The sequence below is a fragment of the Protomyctophum parallelum genome, assembly GCF_964188405.1.
Source record: "Protomyctophum parallelum genome assembly, chromosome: 21".
Taxonomy (NCBI): Eukaryota; Metazoa; Chordata; class Actinopteri; order Myctophiformes; family Myctophidae; genus Protomyctophum; species Protomyctophum parallelum.
In genome coordinates this window covers 24267394-24290111 of record NC_139713.1, presented here as the reverse complement: position 1 = coordinate 24290111, position 22718 = coordinate 24267394, and the positions used below count along the sequence as shown (strand labels likewise).

The window sequence follows — 22718 nt, the reverse complement described above, 5'->3', positions numbered from 1 at the left end:
TAAAATATACATAATTTTATATAGTAAAACAATAATGTACATACAGTTTAAACCGAGGGGGCAGAATTTGCAACTGAGGGTACCAGGCTCCCTCTGTCACCCCTGTGGTGCAGGGCCTGGTTGTGAGCTTGTAGATCGGCTATTCAAATCAAATAGCCTATGTGCAATGCATGTTTAAATGTAAAGGGTGGCCCAGGCCGTGGCGTAACGGTCTGGGCACCGGACTGGTGATCCAGTCGCGGTGTGCCGCGGGTTCGACTCCCAAACCCGACACGGCCCTTACCGCATGTCATCCCCCCATCTCTCTCCCGTTTCCTGTCAGCCTACTATCTATCCCTTAAAAAATCAATAAAAGGCGTAAGCCGCAAAAAAATATCTTAAAAAAAAAAATGTAAAGGGCAAACTTATAAGGGCTCGCTTCTTTTGAAACACATCTTAAATCTGACAGGTTTTTTTTTGTATATTATTTAAATAGTGCTGAGAATTAAGTGCTATTTGTCCCAAAGTGACTGCAAAAGATTGCTGCTATTTGTATAAAAAAACCTATACCCTACCCTGTATAAAGGCGTACGGCACAATCGCAATGTCTGTGACATAGCTCTGTTTACACAATTCTGTACCCCCTCCAACTATACTTTCCAAATTTTCAACAGTTTTAGTTATACTTTGACACTTATTGCTTGCAATGTGTATAAACGTATGTTTCCTCATGCCAATAATAGAGCTCATTTGAATTGAATCGTTTTCATAGACCTGTTTATGGATATGGAAGTGCAGAGTGCCATTTTTTATTGGGCCTTTTGACTCAAAGGCTTCCAGCTTTCAGGAAGAAACAAAAAAAACACACCCGTGTGAAGTGAGTGGTGCAACTCCGTGTGGGGGTTCCAGACCCACAGGAACGCACCCAGGGCGGTGCCAGCCCGGTTCCGGCAAGCCGCCCACGTCCGAAACGGTAGAGAAATAAATGACAGTTACCATGTGGCGTGGGGGTCCCTCTACTACTGTACCCTCTATCTACTGTACTGTACTGTCACTGTACTGTACTGGCACACCCGAAAGCATCATATATACAGTTAATATGTGCGTGTGTCTGTGTTTGTGTGTGCGTTAGGTTGTTTTTGGAACTATGGACTTCCATACCTGGTTGCTTGTTCTCTCACACAACCTGGCAACACCGAAGCCCTAGCTTTCTACGTTACCGTCGTACGGGCGAAGAACGAAGCGCAAAAAGTCGGCGCACGCGCGTTGGGATCGGCAGGCCCCCGTGGTGTGTTTGCATTGTGTCTGTCTGGTGAGAACTGAAACTGCCGGCGTCGCTGAGCCTTTAAAAAAATATCTCTACCACCAAGCACCGCTGCAATGTCGGGCAGGTCGGTCCGAGCGGAGACCCGGAGCAGGGCGAAAGATGACATCAAGCGGGTTATGGCCGCCATCGAGAAAGTACGAAAATGGTAAGAAAAAGGGGAGAAAGAAAGGAATAAAAAAACAGCCTTCGTTACCTAACACACGAGAAAGGCTTGTTGGGGGAGGAGAGAGAGAGAGGGAAGAGAGAGAGCGAGAGAGGGAACGAGAGAAGAACCCAAAAAGACATTTTCAACGTTTTTTTTTAGATGCAACTTCTTCAGGTGCACCGACCGGGGCGCACTTGCGCGACTTTATTCGATTGACTTATTCGATAACGATTCGATATTTTTTTTTGTAGATTTTATCTCTCTCTCTCCCTCCTCCCTCCTCTCCCCACCACAAGGGAAGGGAGGAGGAGGGAACAGGGTTGAACCCAACCAACAGAGAAAGAAGAAGCCATGTCGTTGCTGCTAGTCACATGAAGCCATTTCATTCCGACAGGAGAAATCCTGCCGTTGTACTTGTTGTTATGTGCGACCCAGAGAGGCAGGCGAGGCGACGACGACACAAAAACCGTCCATATGATATCTCGCCCCGAGCCAGGACCGACCAACCGGGAGAGACAACTGGCGGCGCTCTGCTCTTATGAGTATTTAGTTTAGTGCAGTTCCCCTAACAGTGGGTCGGGACCCATCTGTGGGTCACGGACCATTTTTTATGGGTTACGAGTTTTTAAATAAAAATAAATCCCATTTTCTTGTCCTACATAAAAATAAATAATTATAACATTCGAAATAAACGAATTGACGAATTCCATAGGCCCACACATAATAATTGAGAAGTAGTGAAAATAGCTGATCTAATCTACAAGCTTGTAGATGTGCTATTTTCACTTGTTTGGGATTCCGGGCAAACGTCTATTTAATGTCTTTTGGGTCTCGACCTGAAAAGTTTGGAAACCACACTCACTGGTTTTGTGTGTGTGTGGAGTTTTAAATTAAGCGCTTTGGAGTCGCTCTGAAGGGCGGCCAAGAGCGGATGAATGCTGCCTGACTGTACCTGAACGGTGGGGGTTGGGGGAGAGAACTGGTGATACATGGATGGTGAAAACGCTGTATAGTGACTCAGTATAAAGATTGAACAAATACAAAGTATCCCCCCCCGCCTGGCCTCAAGTTGTAATAAGGCTAATGAAAAATATACTTGCTTTTTGGACGTGTTGTCTTCTTAAATGGAGGGCTGGCTACAGCCAGTCAAAGCATCTATACTTTTATATAATTCGGTTATTCAGACTAGTATAATCCATTCCTAGAGCCAAATGAGAGTTTCTAGATTTAGATTTGGGGTTGTATTTCTGTAATAACTAGGTAGGCCTATTTAAAGTAAACGCATCTGATCATGTTTGTAAGGTAGTTTTAAGGATTAATTATAATTTGGTAATTCAAACAGTAATGCATTCCTAGATCCAAATTCATATAATAATGTTTTGGCAAGATATTTTGGTTTGTATTTCTGACTGTAATATCTTGGTATAGATAAAAGTTAACTTACAAGTGAACTGGCATCTAATCACGTTTGTTAGTTAAAGGCAGTGCAAAGTGCATGCATTATGCTACTTTACACAATTTCTCATTTTTAGTAGTTTTTTTTTGCAAGGATTTAACACATTTGGGTGTTTTGTGCCAGGACAACATGGTCTTGTTTCGCGCTTAATAAATGAAAACAGCTTAATTTAAAGACGTTTCATGTGCAGGCAGGTGTCTTTTATATTATAGAGTCTCACGTCACTTGTGTGCCCTTTGCTAAACAGGGAGAAGAAATGGGTGACAGTAGGAGATACATCTCTTCGGATCTACAAGTGGGTCCCAGTGACAGAACCCAAATCAGACGATGTGAGTTCAAGCCTTCCTTACCATTGTCTCATATATACAAATATATGTACAGATAAATGAATCATGATGTGTGCACATATATTTATTTGCCTATAATGCTACATAAGGTGGCGTCTATACAGTACATGGTGAAAAGGGACAAAGCGCTTCACGAAGAAGTGAAGTTTGAGCATGCTGAAGCAAGGCTCAAGTTTAGCTGAAGCATTGTGCTGTTGAATCTATGGAATTATTATTCAAACAGTTTTTATTTAATATGTGAAATTGATGTGTCATTGTGCTCTTGTTGATGATTAAAGTCTCTTTATTAGGAAAAAGACCCCTTGAGATGTACCATCTCATTTTCGAGGGGCTCCCAACACAGATAGATGTCACAACATTATTGTACATGTAAACAGTAAAACAAAACAAATTACATACACCTAACATGGACAGGACAAAACATTAAACAGCGCAAACCTTGGAAACCTTACAACCGCATTACGGCTTTGAATCCAATAATATACTGTAGCACATTATGAAGATTCTATGTCCTATACAGTGAGTGCAAAAAAATTAAATGTAATAATGATAATAGTAATTACAGTATTATATGTCTCCAAGTGAAAGCATTCTCCCTGTTCCCAGACCTGCTGTCATAATTTGGAAGGCACATGAGGCCTGATATTAGAGTGGCACTGAAGTACTGTTATTTATATGGTTATGGTTAATTATGTTGGTTTACTTGATTATATTTTTTATGGTCACAAAAGTTTTCAGTATCTTCTATGTAATATGCTCAGAATCACAATCGGCTGTCATTTTGTCAACTGAGCCCATAAAGTCTGCCATACTGGATTAGGTTATCCAGGTTAGGTCACACACTATTTGCTTTTCTGGTATACATTTAATATGTTTGAGGGGCGCTAGCCCCTCCTATATACAGGTTTAATGTTTGTCTTGTCCAGACAAACATTAAATGCCATTTAAAAATGTCACTGAGCAAATCGTCATATGATGTTATGTTATGATATCACGATGATGTAATTAATAATAATAAATGTTATTTATAACGCACTTTACATTTGAAGCAAATCTCAAAGTGCTACAGGCAGAAAAATGTAAAAGAAAAATAAGAATAAAACAGTTAAAACATTCTGTGGAAACTGGACACCTAAGCAGCTAAAAGGTAAGAAGCACACAGGGCAGCTTAAAAGTCAGATTTGGCAAATGCCTTACTAAAGAGGAAGGTCTTTAGTCCCTTTTTAAAAGCATCCACGGACTGTGGTGCTCTCAGGTGGTCGGGGAGGGCGTTCCACAGCCGAGGAGCAGCTGAGCAGAAAGCCTGGTCCCCCATGGTGCAGAGTTTTGTCTTTGTGCTTTTGAGTGTGTTTGATGTTCCTACTTAAAGGAGTTCCTTTAAGTAGGGTGGGAGTTGCTGTGGATGCATTGATGGGTGATGAGGCATACCGTGTATTCAATCCTGAAGGAGACGGGAAGCCAGTGAAGGGAGTGGAGTATGGGTGTGATGTGTTCATATTTTCGCACTCTCACCAGGATCCTAGCAGCACTGTTCTGGATGTACTGGAGCCTCTGGATGCTCTTGCTAGGGTAAGATGTAAGATGATAAGGGTTGGTAAAGCGCCCCTCACTTCACATGGGTGGTTTTGTGTTCGGGGATGGTTACATTTGGTTCACCTTTTAATATGAGTTAGGTTTAGTTTTAGGCATTTCCTTTGATGTTGGTCAGGTTAAGGATCCGAGAGGGCACAGGGGTTGACACTCGGGTCTCAGAGGCAAGTACAGGTTCATGTTCTACTTGCCCACACGCTATGCCCATTTGCCCGGAAAGTAAATCGTCCATTATAAAATGATAGGTAAATTTGGAATTATTACTGTTCAATTTAACACATATTTTTTTACTTTCTGGCGCAACGTGTGATGAAAAATATCATACCTCAAATTGTATGCCAAATATTAGCCCCTCTCGGCACCCTTCGTAACGTTTTCTACTTTACGTAGGGTCCCTATGCATTTATTCCACGCGCTGTGGTACACAGATGTACATAGGCCTACCATCCGTGCATTTGGTGGTGGTGAGATGTTTCAAAATAAGCATAAATCGGCTATAGGAGACAACGGAGACGTGAGAGAATTTTCATTTGGCGCAGAAGCCGTTAAGTATTTTTCTTTGTTTGACCGTTTTGGCTGCACTGAAATTCTCTCTTCCTTCCTTCCTTGACTTCCTTATTGACTTCCCATTGTACCGCCTCCCGCACCGAGAGTGGCTAGCTGCGCGTCCCGGATCATTCAATCCATTTTGTCCTACCAATTTAGGCGAGCCTCCATGTTACAATCTGACTCAGGAATGCAACAAAAGGGAGACACAGGCACAGTTAAAAGTGTATAAAAATACATTTATTTAAAGGTTAACTAACTAAGGCCCAGGCCATACTACTCTGGATCTTTTGCAAAACGGATATTTTCGTTTTAGAAAAAATCCCTGCCCATATGACAGAGATGGAGTCCACACGCAAACGCAGAAACGCATTGAACACAGGATAAAATCACTGCAGTAGCAGTTTTCAATTGTAGGTTATATTATATTTGATTTTATATTTACACTTATGAGGTGCCAATCATATTTTTGAACTGAATAATAAAAGAATTATAGACACTTTACCATTGCTCTGGCGACTTGGCAAGTCCTGCACAAATAATAACATGCAGAGTCAGACCTATAGAAGTGTCCACAACCAGTTGTGAGCTTGTAGAGTGGCTATATCTTCGAGCTGTATAATAAATTACATTATAATAAATTATAATGTAGGCTAATACAATTCACGCGCGCACATTGTCAGCATGTAGGCACAGTGACATGCAGTCAATGGTGCGCCCTTAATTACCTAAACATGAGAGAGATGTGCCATATATGCGCACGCACGATGTGATTTCATTCACACCTCTCTCTCTCTCTCCTTGCATGACCATGAAATGGAGAGCAAAATACAGCACGATATAGTTTCACATGCGGCTATGCACACACCACGCATAGACTTGTTGGTGTAGGCTGCTGCGCAATGGCATTTGGCCTGGGTCCTTATTGGTATAGGTTAATATCCACAGTTTATCTGTAGCGGTCCGCAATTAACCTATTGTTCAGGCTTCGCACTCCAATACAAATGAAACTATTTGAATAAAGGTTGTACACAATTACACATCAGTGAAATTAACCTCTGGGAAAATCCCTAATTGAGAGAGTGTAGGCCTAGCAAGCGCACCACAGATCATATAGGCTGCATGGCTAACAGGGCTTGGGCACTACCCTACCATCTCTCTATATCATTTCATAAAGGCATAAAAACATGACTTGTACAGTACACCCAATGAAAATATAAACTTCACGGAATATATACCACTTTGAATTATAACAATCGGTTGAAGATTATCTGAATATCGCACAAGTAAAATCTATTTGGGCTGAGGACTGGCAGTGTTTTACCTATACTTGTGAGGACCTCTGCTTGGATTCATGGCAAGTGGGGCAACGACGATCTGCAAGCTCACAACACAGAATATATACCACTTTCACAAACAATCGGTTGTGCTTTGCACTCGGCACCAATACAAATGAAATCACCAGTAGGCTGATATATTTATTATTGGATGCAGCAGAGCTAGCCTTTGCTCGCTGCAGTTGATGTATAAGAGGTCAGTAAAGAATGATCATCGGTGTGTAAACAGTGAATGCGTGCGAGTGTATGTGCAGTGGGAATGTTGTAAGGTGTAAACCAAGGCACACAAACAAACCAGTAGAGAGGAAAAAAGAAGGCAGTATGACACTTATATAGGCGTGGGACACACCAGACTCAGGTGTGGTCCAATCTCACTGACGATCCAACTCCTCCCTGCCAATCAGCCCTACCATGTTAGGCAGGGTAGGAGAGGGTCGTCACAATTTATATATTAGTGCTAATAAATAAGTTGATGATGCAGTAAGTTGTCCGTCTTTGTTCCCTGTGTAGAAGGTTTATCTCTCTTTTTGAAGTCTATGCCTGCTAACTAGACTTGCACCTCCCACAGGGTTTTTGGATGTGCAGGAGTCCCTTTTTTGTATCCTATATCCCCTCCAAAGGCTAGCCTATGTCTGACTCCACACATTCTTCTATAACTTAAATATTCTTCTTCCTTATTTGTTTTAGAAGAACAAGAATAAGAAGAAGGGTAAGGATGAAAAGTATGGATCTGAGGTGACCACTCCAGAGAATAGCTCTTCTCCTGGGATGATGGACATGCACGGTGAGTGGAATCACTTTCAGGTTAACCAGTAAAACTTAAACGCGTTTAGTGCAGAAGTTTTCTATCATGAAAATAACTTCACTGACTCAGTTTTTCACTAACCTTTGAAGAATCACCCAGTCGTGAAGGTACCTCCATTTCGCGATCGCCCCCCTTAAAATAATGTAGTCGATTTTCCTAATGTCGGGTAATATTCCACAAGCGCCGTCGATAGCAACACAGCGACCCGTAGTGCACTGCCATTGCCAATAGGATTGCATTGAGACTCGATTTCCCAACAGCCCTGAGAAGCGAGCGTCAGTGGTTTTGTTCCGGTCATGTGATCCACGTGTAACGTATCCCAATTCCCAATGTGTCAGGCAGAAAACCTTGTATGTCTTAACCCATTTAGACAGTACGATGTGTGGAAACGCCATAACTAATCCAACCGACAGGTTGCTAGGACGTCCTAGCGCATTTTCATTGTCAAACGAGAGAAAAATATTCAGATTGTTTTTCTTTTTTTGTTGGCCTCCAAGGCCACCATACTCCTTGCACTTTGCACTTGCACGGTCCCGTTCACTTCCCTGTTTACCGCTTCAGAAAGAATCCCTTGTATCTCCTAATCTAGGGAGCTCTCCGTGGTTTTGACCAGATGGATATACTAAGCTATTAATTTCTGACTTCTGACCTGCCTCTCGTTCAAAATATGAACGCGAGGGATTATATAGCGACTTTATGGTAACGAAGGGGGGGGCTTATATCTTCCCGGCACCCCAAGCTTCTATTTTGAAAAACATTCCCGGTGCTGATTGTGTGGGTCCTTGATATTAAAATGTTTGAGAATCACTGGCATACTCTTATTTGGTAAAACTAGGGCTGTCGCAATTATTGCATAATCGTATAATCACAATTATTTCAGATTCTAAATAATCTTCGCATAATCGTCGTAATTGTTGAAAAAAAAGCTGAAATTACAAGCTATTTCCACTTTTTAATTTATTTTTATTATAAAATGATTAAATATATCATTAATTTCTTAGTCCTATCTGCCCTGTGCAATTTTTCATTATGAGGCCTAAAAATGTTATCTGAAATAACTTTTGATATGTTGTCAAATGTTCAATGCACACAATTAAAAATCGTTAATCTCAATTATTTCTAAGACAATTCATCGCCAACTTAAATGTGTAAATCGTGACAGCCCTGTTGATTAGTGACTAATATGGTCCACCTGTGTCCATTCCAGACGAATGCAGCAACCAGAGCTCCATCGCCGACTCGTCCCCAGTGAAGCAGGAAAACAGCTGCAGCACCAGCCCCACCCCTGAGCCCGCCGCCGTCTCTCACCGTGACAACACTGAAGCCAAGAACGACCAGAGTCCTGACAGCAAGCGGGGTCAGACACACTCTCTCACACAAACACAGACTCATGCACGGACGCACACACGATTCACAAAAAATCTCTTGTTATTGATATTTTGAAGATAATCCCCCCCCCAAAACAAAGAAAGAGAAAAGGAAAGCTTTTTAGCTATTGTTGAAACGGTATAAAACTAAAACCAGGAAGAGGTTAGGGATGTGAACGACTCAGTATTTTTGTGTTGACATTTGAGGAGCATTTATCGATGTGTTGACCTTTTTTCTTTTTAACTGATAAGTTGAAATAAAAAAATGTAAGTGATAAAAAACACCCTTTAAAATGGTCTGCTTCTACAGGTTACATTAATTTAGCTGGATGTAGTCCTCTAAAATAATTGACAAATAAGTGTGCGTGTGTTGCAGTTATTCATGTGGGTGTGTGTGTACGTGCCATATGTTGTCTTCCTCAGGCAAGAGCCTCCCAGCAGCCTCAGAGACCTCAGACAGAGCACCGTGTGCCAAGAGAGACAGCTTGTCCTCAGGGGAGAAGGACTCTCCTTCAGAGAGCAAAGCCACTCAGGTATATTATTTAAACATAAATATCTCTGTATTGCGGGACCCTCCCGGACGTGTCAAGGGGGGTCCCTGCCGGCCGAGCTACTCAGCAGTGGGGGAATAGGGGGGCAGCAGACTTAACAGGTTCTTGAAAGTTCTGGGTTCTGGTTATATGGAAACGGAAGCAGAACGTGGTTCTGGAACTTCTGGGATCTGGAAAGTTCTAGTTCTTGTTCCACCCCATAGTGGAAAAGAGGCCTAACACTCAATTAACCTTGCATGTCTCTTAACCACTTAAAAACCCCTCTATCCTTAGTCAAACGGACCTGAGTTACAACTGTACTTGGACGCTCTTTTTTTTTTTTTTACTGCTACACCAAATGTCTTCGCCAAAAATAGAAGATCTACAGCTTGTAGATCTGTCATTGTTCCCCCAAGGGCCAGAATGTGTGTTGGGGTTCAAGTGGCTAACTACTTAAGTTGAATTCACACCAGCAGCTGTGAGTGAATGTTCACAATATGAACATTCAATAGGTGTGTCCAATGTATGACTGACTAAGGCCAGGCAATTGAATGCCCCCCTCTCGGAAAGTGGTGTGCTCTCCTCTCGAAAGACTCAGATGTAGCAGTAAAAAGTCTACTGTCAATTCAGCGTAGTGGAAGTCCATTTTTTGTTGTTACTATTGTGGAATTACTCTTTAATGCCTTAGTATTTATCGCTGAGGCATTATTCGTATTTGATTGCGCTGTTTTTAATATCTGCACAGCCCTCTGCAAGTTCAGTTTTTGCAGTCTAGAGTTACCACATTTCATGCACTAGCTTCCCAAGAAACATTTACAATGTTGGCCAGGTGAGGGTGCTAAAAGCCTGTTAAAATATACCATGTATCTGTAATAAACACACTACACTGTAGATTTGGATTAACAAAGTATACACCTAATATGTAGATATTGTTGCTGTATAAGTATAAAGTGGGCTCAAGGAGCGGCATATAGAGAACATTATGTGACATTAAGGTCCCTGCATGGCTTTGGCCCTCTTATCCCCGGGATTAAAACCGGGAAAGAATCTGTTGCATTTTAGGTTTTTGCGTTGGCTATTTAAAAGAATACAAGAAGACTCACCCCGTTTCTGTTTTCCTCCCAGAATTTTCCCCAGTGAGGGGTGGGAGAGGCTGGACAGCAGACGGCTGGATTTTGAATTTCTCTAACTATAAACTTTCATGACAGCAGACAGCCTAAGTACAAATATAATTTATGAAAAGCTACTACAGTGAAGTCTGTTCACAGAAGTTGTTGTAGGATATGTGGGGATTATCTGACGAGGTACCATTTGAGGGGGCAAAACCTTACATATACTAAATAATACAAAATTGTTTATAGGGTCAATATAAGTAATATAATATAGCCTTTCCACAGGAGTATCTTTTTATATTTTTCCAAAAAGAATACAAACAGCCAATAGCATATTACAAAGTTATCCCCCTCACTGGGGAAAATTCCGGGAGGAAAAACGGGCACGCACCGGGGTGAGTCTTCTTGTTACCATTTAAAAGTAGCAGACGGACAAGCTCACTGCAAGCTTGTACATCTGCTATTTTTAGAACTAATCATTTAGAAGTCATTTGTAGAATCGGTCTCGGGTCGTAATGGGTTAAACATGCATTACAGGTCATCAGTTTTGACTTTCATTTGTCTTTATAGTCAACTAAATACCTTACGGTTTTAGTCAAATAAGTGTACAGATGATTTTGTCAAAACATTTTTATTTTGTCGGGACTTGATGTCGTAATGCCTGATTTTACATTTGGCATGGTGAAAATAGATGTTATTTTCAGAGCACTAGTCCCTCACACTCTCCATAACATTTGAGTCTAAAAAAACAGACAATTTTCATCATGGTTTCAGTCGATGAAATCAAAATGGTAAATGGTAAATGGTGCATTTATATAGCGCCTTTATCCAAGGCGCTTTACAGAGATTGTGCATTACATTCACCCATTCACACACACATTCATACACCGATGGCAGCGGAAACCATGCAAGGCACCAACTAGCACATCGGGAGCAATTAGGGGTTCAGTGTCTTGCTCAAGGACACTTCGACAGTAACTCTGGGGGAGCCCGGGTTCGAACTGGCAACCTTACGGTTACCATCCAGGCACTCTACCCCTGAGCCACCGCCGCCCCAATCAACACTGCATGTCAAACCGTGGCCCCTTTTCCACCAAAAGAATGTTGTTCTAGAACTCGTTTCGTTCTAGATTTTTGGAACCGTGGTACTTTCGAGGAACTGACATTTTTGGGTTCCAGTTCCGAACCAACTTTTAGGGTTCTGAACCAATTCATTTTCAGTGGAAACACTCTGAACTGGTTCGATATTTGGCGGGGAGAAAAATTCAACCCCGGTGGGAAAAGGGGCCTGACTGAAGGGTAAAATTAAGCAATATTACACAAGGCTGTGAGTTACTGTCATTAACGGCACGCCTGCATTGCTGCAGGAATGAGCCGATAGGCGAGTTCCATAGGCAGCGCAGAGGTGTTAAGTTGCCCTGAAAAACACATCAACTCAATTTCATTATAACTAAGATATTTGATTAAAAAATGAATGACGAAATTGTCCTTTGTAAACCCCTAGCTTGCCTGCGGGGACTGCCCAGTGCAGCTGTTTTGTATGTTTTGACTAGGTAGGCGGTGATGTTCGTTTGAAGCACAGGTAGAGGGCTATTTCAACCATATCAGATTGCTTCCTCAAAACTACCTGTGGTATAATGGAGATTATCTACTGTGTCAGACTGTCTGCCTGTCACATGTTGATCTATGTGAGCTGGGGCATTGTTTCACCTCCAGAAAACAGGACCTGGTCTTGACTGTGGTAGAGTAGGACCACATGAGTTGGCAAGTCTCCAGTCCGAAGGGAGCCGATAATATCTGCACGTCGTTTTTCACAAAGCTATCTGTCTGTCTGCACATCATCGACTAGCACAGAGTGATTGATTATCTTTGCCCAGGCTGCTGATTATTGCTTTCACTGTGTGTGTGTGTGTGTGTGTGCGTGCGTGTCTCCACTCTTAATATCACAAACTGCACAGATATTAAACTTCATACAGTATGTCATGTGCACGCACGCTGCCAGCAGGCCAAATAACTCTGGCCTGCTGTCTGGCACAAATAAAACCTTTGGTTTTTGTGAGAATTAAGAAATATTTAATAAATATTACAAATTAAACATAATTTCACAAATTAAACGTTACCATACACCATACATGGGCAACTGGTGCCCAGGGCCACATGCAGCCCAAACCTTCACTTAAACCGCTTTAATTACTTCAGTAATAGTAGCTGAATGACTTTTCTAATGTATTTGCATTTAAGTTCATAAAGTTAACATGAGTAACCTATAACTAAATGCATTTGAAATTAAATAAACAGAAAGAAAAAAAATAGATTCAAATATTCAAATATAGCAAAAATAGCAGATATAACAGTATTATGCAATGTGGCCCTCTGGAGTGAGTTTGGAGTGGCCCTCTCCATATTCAAAGTTGCCCACTCCTGCCTTACACAGTCCACACACCAACAGAAATATTATAATTACATGGCGAATACCTAAATGTAAGTAAGAAATATCTGTGAATAAATCTAATTAGAGTTTCAGTAATCTAGCTCAACCAGCTTGGTGGCTTGTTGATACAGCCAGGGAAACTCCACTAAAGCCTTCTTCTGGATCAGTGTACTGTTTGTCTGAGAGAGAAAGAGAGAGAGAGAGGGAGGGAGGGAGGGAGGGAGAGTGTGAGAGAGATATTAAAAATGTTCACATGTTTTGTTTAGATTTTTGTGTGAAAATAGCAGATCTGCAAGTTCAAATTGTGTCGCCATTAAATGTTATTTGGCTATAATGTGCATGTGGCAGATATGACCATTTCTAATTCGTAATGTTCCAATTTTTCAACAACAGAAACACTGTTAAATCCTTAATCGCAATTATTTTAGTGAAAATTAATCGGCAAGTAATATTTTATAAATGTGACAGCTGTAGTCTGTGTCTGTCTGTGTTTACCATGTATTTTACCGTTATATTCTGTAGATCCAGCATCTGTTTCTTTAACAGACTGGAGTCATGGTATTTATGTTCCAGCAGACCCCTGACTTCCCCCAGCACATAGCGCAGGTTCTGCCTGATCTCAGCCTCTCCTTCCTGGACAGAGCCGTCAGGCGAGTCCCTGGTCTCATTCTGGCCTCCAAGACTCTGGTCCAACATCTGACCAATCATCTTCTCGTATACCTCCAAAAGTCCCACCATTAGCACCTTTTTTTCATTATCCTGAGAGAGAAAGATATAGAGTAAATGGATTTTGTGTTGGGAGGGGGTGGGGAGGAGGGGTGGTGGGGAGGAGGGGGGTGTACCTCTATGTTGCTGTCTAGTAGGAAGTCAATGGAGAACACAGGAAATCCAGTAATTCCCCGTTTGTCAGCTTTCTGCAAAGTCAACAAAAACATGTAACTTGTTTGTTAGACACTTGTTACATTTATGAGTAAGCCGTAGTGTACCATACATTTTTAGTACAGTATATGTAAGGACTATTTCAAGTGGAAATTGATTTAGATAAATCCAACTTCAATCCATTATTCATCCCGCAAATGGTCACTGGGGAAAATATTGATTTGTTAATTGCATTCACATACCCTATACTATGACTTATGATGACTCATTAAGCATGCAAGTACTAGCAGTAATAGTAGTGGCAGAAGTACTCACGTAGTGCAGAAAGAGATGTTTCAGAGCTTTGTTCATCCCGCTTTGCACGTCATTCACACTGCCCAGGCCAACCGACAGACACGCTGTGAGACACAATACACGCATTACAACCGATGCCATACCAATGAACCCTCCTCTGTACCGTCACAAGCTCCACTTGGCCAGCAATGCCCTAGAAAACAAGTCCAGTGTCTTCTGTACACTACAGTTCTTCTATAAAGTTCTTCCTAAAACTTAGTTTGTTTTCAAATATGATGCTTTGTATGGTCCAATGAATATGAACTCCACTTGGCTCCGGTGGTTGCTTGAGGTCCAGTTAGTCTGTCTGTAGTGTGACTTTGATTGTTCCTAAGGGAAGTTTGATTGAGTTTACTAGTTTAGTAAAGTCTCAGTACTACTTATACTAGTGAGAGAAGGAGAGGTGTGAAAACTGTGGTTGTGGAGAATTTCCTTTAAATCAACGAAATTCACAGAATTGATGAGCCGTGCCACACGCATGCATGCCTGCGCACGCGCACACACACACGCTTCCTTACTACGCTCTGACTATCGTTCGGTGGAATTATAGATACCTGTGTGTCTATGCACACTGTCACTCGCACGTCACTCGCACGTCGCACGTGACGTCAAAGGTGATTCTTCCATCGATATTTACCAGTCAAACTGGCACTGTCTTCTAATTATATGTCAACTTCTATCCTAGATGGACAGACAGTGAGACAAGCATTCACTGGTCATTAGGGCTGCAACTATAAATTACTTATATAATATGTCATTTTATTTAGCTTTTTGCCTGCTGCTTGAAAAGCGCCTGGACTACATTTGCACCCACCACTACTGATGACCGTAAAGACAACTGTAGTGGACACTTTTTCCTGATTGGCTGCCTCTAGGTCAATGGGAGACCCATAAAAAAAATAGTGAAAATATCATATGTCAACACATTGTAGATCTAGTTTGTCCCGGGATCCAAACTAGTGAAAACGGCACATCTACAAGCTCGCAATGTGTCTGTTTGCAGCCATGTTGTCAGCTATTTTCACTACTACTTGTGTTTTCAAATTTTATTGATGAAATTACTTGGATTTCTTTTAAATAATATTAATTAACCCATTCTGGGTGGGAACCCCTTTTGGTGTTTTACCCCCACAGGCCGGGAACCCATTTTGGGGTTCTGTACAGTATTCAAAAATGTAAAAATGTTGATGCTGCTATATAAATATTTGAAGTTTTTCAGAAAACTTAGGTCACGATTTAGAGGCGTTTTTAGAATCGGCCTCAGGCCTAAATGGGTTAAAAACAAAATGTAACTAGAAAAAGTGCCCTTCTGGGCACAGGTCTCCACCAGGTTATCCACAGATCCGTGCAGTTAGAGGTAAAACACTTTTCGGCCAGTTATAGCGCCACCTTGAGGCTGAGTTGAAATTGTTCATGTGGCATTTTGTCCTCGGCCTAGTGGGAATGTGGGTGCACAATTTCACGGAAATCACGCGATGTGTTCATGATTTGCAGCATTTTGTTTGAAACTGAGCACTCCTGTGAACTTTGGAAGCCAATCTTAACCAATCAGGATGGAGTGTGAGAAATATGAAAGACCGGTTTGGTTGAATGGCTCTAGAGAGACTGTGTACCAATTTGCGTGATGTTTGGACAAAATCTGTAGGTGTGCTGTGCAAAAACCTGTTTTGCACAAAGCGGCCTCCTGGTGGCGCTATAACAGGCCGTTCTGGAAAGTTTGGGGCAGAGGTTCATGGTTGGCATCCAGGGAGTGTGTGTGCAAAGTTTGGCATCGACCGGGTTAACGGTGGCTGAGATTAGCTGGTCACGGACGGACGGACACACGGACACACGGACACACGGACGGACGGACGGAGTGCAAAACATACTCTCCCCATGCCTTCGGCTGGTGGAGACAATGAAATCAAGGTACCCAGATATAATGACAGGCAGCTTCACCCGGGAAATGGGCATGGTAGAAGTGCTCACCACAGATATCCCCTTACACGCGCACACTCATACGTACACACACGCGCACACATTGACGCAGAGGTGTTTATTTTAAAGGAACTTCCTGTGTGTCACCAGAAAACCCCTGAAACTACTTTTCAAGAATTTCCACTTTAATATGTTCAGGTGAAAAAGAAACGGAAGAAAGGGCTGTCACACAGCTCCCCCTTCATCACACAGCACCCACTGACGTGCACACACACAAGCTTTATTAATTACACTTAATAAAAACCTGCACGAGGACTAGAGCAGGGCCCTGTCCAGAGCGGTTCTGGACATCTGTGGGTACTTGTTAGGAACAAGACTTATGGAGTATCATAGTTATGGGTAGTCCAAAGTCTCTTCACCTTCCTCTTCAGAATCAAGATGATGTAGGAACATTACATGGCTATTCTCATTGATACAAATACAAATCATGACATTTTTTCAACATGGAAACGGTTATGACAAAATAATTTAGATTATCAAGTAATTGCGATTAGACGATTAATTAGTAATTAATAATTGTACAAATACTGCCACGATGGAGTTCATGCAATTTGCATAATTGCAGGCAGTTAGTCCTTTTTTATTATCTTGTATCGTTGCTGTCTGGCAGAAACCTTGTAACTCCATATTTGTTTTGTAAATTAATGCCCTACTTCATCATGTACAACAGCGTTGTTCTGACTTTTACTTGTAGTTCAATATTGCTGTATTGATACTTTAACTTTACTTAAGTAAAATATGTACTTTTTCCACAACTGCACTCAACAGCTACGATGATGCTACATCTACTACTAATGGCCTTGAACATTTGTTAGCATGCGTTCTTCCTTCTTCTACATTTTAACAAATATGATGATCACGATCTTTGCGTTTGTTTTTTCTTCGTCAGGATCTGGATGAAGAGACCCCGCCCAGCAAGAAAAGCAAACTGGACTCCTCTTCTCAGGACTTTGAGGAGAATTAAATGCTCCATGCTTTTGGGTCATTTTGTCTCCTCTGACCTCCCGTACCTCTCTCCGTCGTTGACCCCTAGATCATTTGGGGATGATGGACACCGTGCCGCCTCTCCTCCCTCTCCTCTCTTTCCCTCGCTCCGTACTGTCTGATAACTGTTAACCATGTGAACCTATACAGTCCCTAATATTTTAGGGGCGAAACGTCTGGCGAAGATAGCCGATGCGCATCAAGCTCATGAAGAGCCTTTTTTAGGCTTCGTAATGAAAAGGTGCACAGCGCAGATATGACGGATAACTGAAATATACCAAGAAATTACTGACATTTTTATAAATTGTATACTTTAATTCTTTTTGCAGAAATAGCTAATCTATGAGTTTACAAAGTGACACGTTAAAGGGTAAGACCACTTTTTTTGAGGTTTGGGTTGTGTAGTTACTTTGCCATGATGCAACTCCAAATGTGGACAAGAAATAAAAAATAACTGCTCCAGTGATTAGAAATTGATAATTCAAAATATGCTCCTCATTGACTTACATTGTATCTAAAACAGCCCTCAAAGTCACTCTTTTAGTATGTAAACAAACACAAACAAAGTTGATTCAGACAATATAGAGCATCACCAAAACTCATGCTGTTTTATTTTTTCATAAAAATGTTTTCTTCCTGTTGATTTTACTATTTGAAGATCTGGATCCAGATCCACGGATCCAGTCCGGGTTTTCTTCCCAATAAAATGGACAAATCAACAGGAAGAAAACATTTTTATGAAAAAATAAAACAGCATGAGTTTTGGTGATGCTCTATATTGTCTGAATCAACATTGTTTGTGTTTGTTTACGTACTAAAAGAGTGACTTTGAGAGCCGTTTTAGCTACAATGTAAGTCAATGAGGAGCAAATTTTGAATTATCAATTTCTAATCACTGGAGCAGTTATTTTTTATTTCTTGTCCACATTTGGAGTTGCATCATGGCAAAGTAACTACACAACCCAAACCTTAAAAAAAGTGGTCTTACCCTTTAAACTAGTAGATCTGCTATTTCTATTTTTTTTTTAACTTAAAAAAAAAGAAATTACAAACATTTTTCAACATGGGCATGATTATGGCAATTATGACAAATCATTGCCATTATCTAAAATAAATGTGATTAGACGATTAATAATTGTGACAACCCTACACATGGGTCTATATTTTGTGACGAGAAAGATTTGGCATAGAGGGAAATACTAGCGGACCTAGTATAGAGCCCTATGGAACCCCGGTCAACTAAGTATATGTAGGGTTCAAGTGGTTAATACCGACGGGAGAACGGACGTCTCTATTCCCCTTCCTCTCTAACCTCTGAACGAACCCTCCCCAATTTAAGGCCTATATTCATACTCCAGTTTTAGGTGATGAGGTGACCACCGAAAAGGTGGTCACGTCATCACCTTAAACTGGAATATGAACAGGCCTTTACCCAACCCTGTTCCCCAACACTCCTCCTCGGCCCACAGAGGGAGAATGGATATTACCTCCTCCATCTCCTCGGCACTCCCTCACACAGCTCTCCCAAACATAGACATAAAATGGTAGACGCTTCCTCCGGATCTGGGGCCTGTTGTAACTATCATATGGTGGCCGCCATATTGAGCTAAGACATGGCGGAGGCACGGCACGCTGCCAACATAAAAAGGTAGACGGACGCCTACTTCGGCTCTGGGGCGTGTGCTTCTCGAGAGTAGGCAAGCTTTCCCAAGATTCCTTGTGAAGCATAGCGGAAGCACGAGTGGAAGCCTGCCAAGGTTCCGTGTGCGCCACAGAAGGGGACATTCGGTAGGCCAATCAGAGGCACATTTGTTTTCTCATGCCAATAAAGCTCCCTTGGATTGAATTTATAAGTCCCGAAAAAGACAAATAAGTTATTGGCCAAGTAGTCACTTGTGTGACAGCGACGGAGAGGGCCTTCAGCACTTCCGCTTGACTTCCGCCTTCGCTGGAGACGCATCGCTCCATTTAATGAACTGCAGTGGCCAATGAGGCATCTATTTTGACTACTGGCCAATCACAGCATGTCTTTTCCAGGACTTGTCAGACTCATCACTTCCTTCTCAGTGACATCACGTCCTCCTCAGTGACATCACTTCCAAGTCCCAGAAATACACGCTGACCACTATAGTCACTTTTGAGTGGCAGCGTGCTGTGCCTCCGCCATGTCTTTAGCTCAATATGGACGGCCTCCTCCATAAGCTAGCCTACATGTCACTCCAATGAACTGCAGCGGCGAATGAGGTGTCTTGTCTACCTTTCTATGTCTATGCTCCCAACACTCTTCACAAAATGCCAAGAGAAGCTCTGAAACCCCGGCTGCAAAATCCAGCCTCCAGGACCAGGAGTTAGTATAAGTGCTGCTAAACCCAGCCCAGTTCCACAGCCCAGACGAGATACACTGACCTGCATCTGTGACAAAAAAAAGAAAGAAAGAAAAAGAAAAAGAATTAACACTGGGTTTTATTTTTTTTGCGCTGATGTCCACGTCGGTGTGTTTAAAAAAGGGTAAGGTTTGATCCTAGACTCTGGTCTGAGAACCCGTTTGGATTTTTTCCATTTTTTTTATCCTAAGCTCAGGATACAAAAGAGGCTAACTTGGTCCTAGATCAGTGACTTTTACCGGTGGTTCTCAAAGAGGGGGGGGGGCTCCTGGGACCCTCAGGGTTCCTTGATGGGGTTCCAAATCGACCCCTGGCACTTGTGTCGTTAACTCCGAGAGCATACAAACGGAACCCGTTTTGTACACTCACAGAGTTAGAGAGGGGGGGGGGGGGGGCTCCTTGGAATAAAAAAATAAAAAAGTTTGAGAATCACTGTACAATATAGGAAGCCTCGACCCGTCATAGACAGTGGTTCCCAAACATTGGGTCGGGACCCATTTGTGGATCATTTTTATAGGTCCCTTTCTTTTTTTTTCTACAGTTTTTATTTATTTCAAAACATTTCCATGAATTAAAAACGGATTCAATGATTCTTTTCAGTAATTTCATAAAGAAATCTAAGAAATTCCTTAAATTAGAAAACAAATGTTTAAGAAGCAGTGAAAATATATCTACAAGCTCACAACACGGTGCAAAGCGACATGTTGTGAGCTTGTAGATCAGCTATTTTCCACTAGTTTGGGTCCCAGGCAAACATCTGGTAATCTCTCTTTTGGTCACAGGCTAAAACGTTTGGGAACCACTGTCATAGACAACATCACTTCATCACTTCTCAATTCGCCTCCTGTTAGACTAATGTTAATACATTTAATTTAGGAAATGTTTAGGGTTTATTTCTCAGGAGGGTCAATGCACTGTTATGGTATAATCACAATCGATCACAGATAGATTTGCTGCTGTAGTGAATGTGTCTTTTTTGTTTTTGTTTCTCTATCCATTTTAAAGTTCTTCATCGGTTGTTTTTGATGAGTTTGTTCTCACATAGGTAGAGAAAGAAGACAATGGCATTGGTTAAGTTCCAACTGTTCCATAATTGGTGAAAACTAGCAAGGCGTGCCTTGTGTTCCAATGATTAAACATACTTTTGCTTAGGTCAAATAGTTCCTAATAGACATCTTGTTTGGTGCCATGTCTTGTTTGCCTTACAAGTGTCACTAATTGAAGTTACTCGATATTTATTTCCATCTATGACCGTATCAGTTTAATATTGGCTGTAACAATTAGAGACTTGAGTTCAAACACTAGCCACACATGTAACCTTTTTTCTCCGACAAATTAAACGTACGATTTTTTTAAGCCTGATTTTAGATGTAGTTGCACACCGGAAGTAGATAATCTACAAGACCACGGCGTGTTGTGAGCTTGTCGATCTGCCATTTTTTTGTTGTTGCCACCAGACACTTTGTGCAACCAAGTATCAACAAGAAGTCAAATTAAGAATTTCAGCAGTTTACTCTATACCTTGGTTACTGATCTTTTTTCCGCTTTAGTTGACACTTTGATTCTTTGTATAGGTTTGTGTGTTCAGGTCTAAAGTTGAGATAGACTAGTGCAGGTACTAGTGTCCTGTTTGGTCCATTTCTGGAAAATGTTCTGTGCATCACTACATCCCTGTTTGAACGACGCATACATTTCCTGTAGCTCACTGTAGAGGGTCCAGTTTTTTTTTACCATGAGCATCGGTTAGAATCCTCCTTCAAGGTGCTGTTTATCGGCTGAATCCATACATGTGGCATCTAGCTCTTTTTTTTGTAAAGCCTTTTCATTGAGTCAATATGCGATTTTTACTTGAATTTAAGAGGAAGAATTCAGAGCTATGACATCCAGTGTAAAACCTCAAACCTTGTAATATGTATAGTTGCAAAAATAAGGCATGAAATCAATTAAATTCCTGTGAACCAACAATGACTTCATACAGTGGGAGCTATATGGGAGTTTTTTTTTTTTTTTTTTTTTACACGGAATTACTTGATCAAAGGGTTTTCTTTTCTTTTTTTGTTTGTTTAAGCAGTCATCATGGATGGAGAGAAAATGAAATAAGTAAAAGAATTGTCTCAGTTTAGAGGATGGATTAGCATATACCTCATTCCCAGTCCAGCAGTGCTGGTACTTAAAATGCTATGTATTGACATTAACCGTTACAAACAGCATTATTATGTACGCTCAGTTTAAAAGAAATCTCACTTGTGTTGTGAGTCTCACCTGATCGAACCGATTGCTTATAGTTTGCTCATAATTGTGTGTAAAACCATCTGTGAGATATGAATATGTGTATGATGTTTTTTGTTTTGTTTTTCCCTTGGGACCATGTATGTCGTTTCACTTTAGATTGATCTTGTACAGATTTATGGTTTGGTTTGACTTATTTATTCCATCAGTAGTGCTTGGTTTTTATCATGTACAATGGTTTGTTTTCTTAATAAAACTTCACAAAACGTTCATCCGGTCACTGTGTTTTCATATGGGACTCAGCAGAACTAGATTAAACCGGGAAAGCACTCGTGATTTCATTTAAACCACTAACTGTCTGTAGCAGAGGCAACCAATCAAGCGCACCACACCATTGAGCCACGACACCTTTGGGCATTCAGCAGATGTCTCCTGGTGCTTTTGAGTTTATTTATTTATTCGAGCCTTGAAAAGTTCAAATTACTGCAGCATTGAATGAGACTTGAACACAGAAAGTCTGTAGGGGAGACGGGGGTAATGTGAGACACTGGGTAATGTGAGACACCCCCTGTATCACATGACCACAAGACATTTGTGTCATGTGACCATTATATGTTGAAGCCCCTCCCATTTCCTACCTGCCATGGAGGAGAGGACCTTATTGTGCTGTGGTAAGCATGTTCTTTTCACAAAAATATGTTTTTTGCATGTAAAAGTTAATTTTCTTGTCGTCAACATAATCAGCTGTTGTGTCAAAGCAAATTAATTCAGGTAGAAAAACTTAAATCATACACGTTGATGAACTACCATCATATACATCCATGAGATTGCTGCTAGCTAAAGATTAGCCTGAATTGCTAAAAGAGGTCCTGTTTACCAAAATGTGGGTGTGGGGTAAAGTGAGACAAATGCTCTGGGGTAAAGCGAGACACTGTCTCACATTACCCCACCATGAGGCAC

The 22718-nt window shown here is 41.4% G+C and overlaps 2 protein-coding genes across 4 annotated transcripts; one reads left to right on the top strand and one right to left on the bottom strand.

Annotated features, from left to right (window-relative positions):
* The first annotated feature begins 1272 nt into the window (after window positions 1–1272).
* Window positions 1273–17456, top strand: bcl7a (BAF chromatin remodeling complex subunit BCL7A). 2 transcript variants are annotated; one of them, XM_083793601.1, is made up of 7 exons: window positions 1273–1451; window positions 3155–3236; window positions 4770–4823; window positions 7415–7511; window positions 8740–8889; window positions 9323–9432; window positions 17051–17456. In XM_083793601.1, the coding sequence occupies exons 1-7, from the start codon at window positions 1360–1362 to the stop codon at window positions 17123–17125; spliced, it is 660 nt and encodes a 219-aa protein (XP_083649727.1). In that variant the 5' UTR covers window positions 1273–1359; the 3' UTR covers window positions 17126–17456. The 2 variants fall into 2 exon arrangements, with proteins under 2 accessions (XP_083649727.1, XP_083649728.1); XM_083793602.1 differs by lacking the exon at window positions 4770–4823.
* Window positions 12705–14649, bottom strand: LOC310878745 (interferon gamma-like). Of its 2 annotated transcripts, none has more exons than XM_083793121.1 (4): window positions 14167–14649; window positions 13815–13886; window positions 13468–13731; window positions 12705–13151 (listed from the first exon to the last, which is right to left on the bottom strand). In XM_083793121.1, exons 1-4 carry the CDS (start codon window positions 14284–14286, stop codon window positions 13062–13064), a joined length of 546 nt encoding a protein of 181 aa, XP_083649247.1. In that variant the 5' UTR covers window positions 14287–14649; the 3' UTR covers window positions 12705–13061. The 2 variants fall into 2 exon arrangements, with proteins under 2 accessions (XP_083649247.1, XP_083649248.1); XM_083793122.1 differs by having other exon boundaries at window positions 13468–13680.
* Window positions 17457–22718: the final 5262 nt, after the last annotated feature.

Coding starts and splice junctions, on each gene's coding strand:
- bcl7a (XM_083793601.1), top strand. CDS start 1,360: ATGTCGGGCAGGTCGGTCCGAGCGGAGACCCGGAGCAGGGCGAAAGAT. Junction 8,890..9,322: donor GAGTCCTGACAGCAAGCGGG/GTCAGACACACT, acceptor TGTCTTCCTCAG/GCAAGAGCCTCCCAGCAGCC. Junction 9,433..17,050: donor CAGAGAGCAAAGCCACTCAG/GTATATTATTTA, acceptor TTTCTTCGTCAG/GATCTGGATGAAGAGACCCC.
- LOC310878745 (XM_083793121.1), bottom strand. CDS start 14,286: ATGGCATCGGTTGTAATGCGTGTATTGTGTCTCACAGCGTGTCTGTCG. Junction 13,887..14,166: donor AACATCTCTTTCTGCACTAC/GTGAGTACTTCT, acceptor TTGACTTTGCAG/AAAGCTGACAAACGGGGAAT. Junction 13,152..13,467: donor ATATAACGGTAAAATACATG/GTAAACACAGAC, acceptor TTTCTCTCTCAG/ACAAACAGTACACTGATCCA.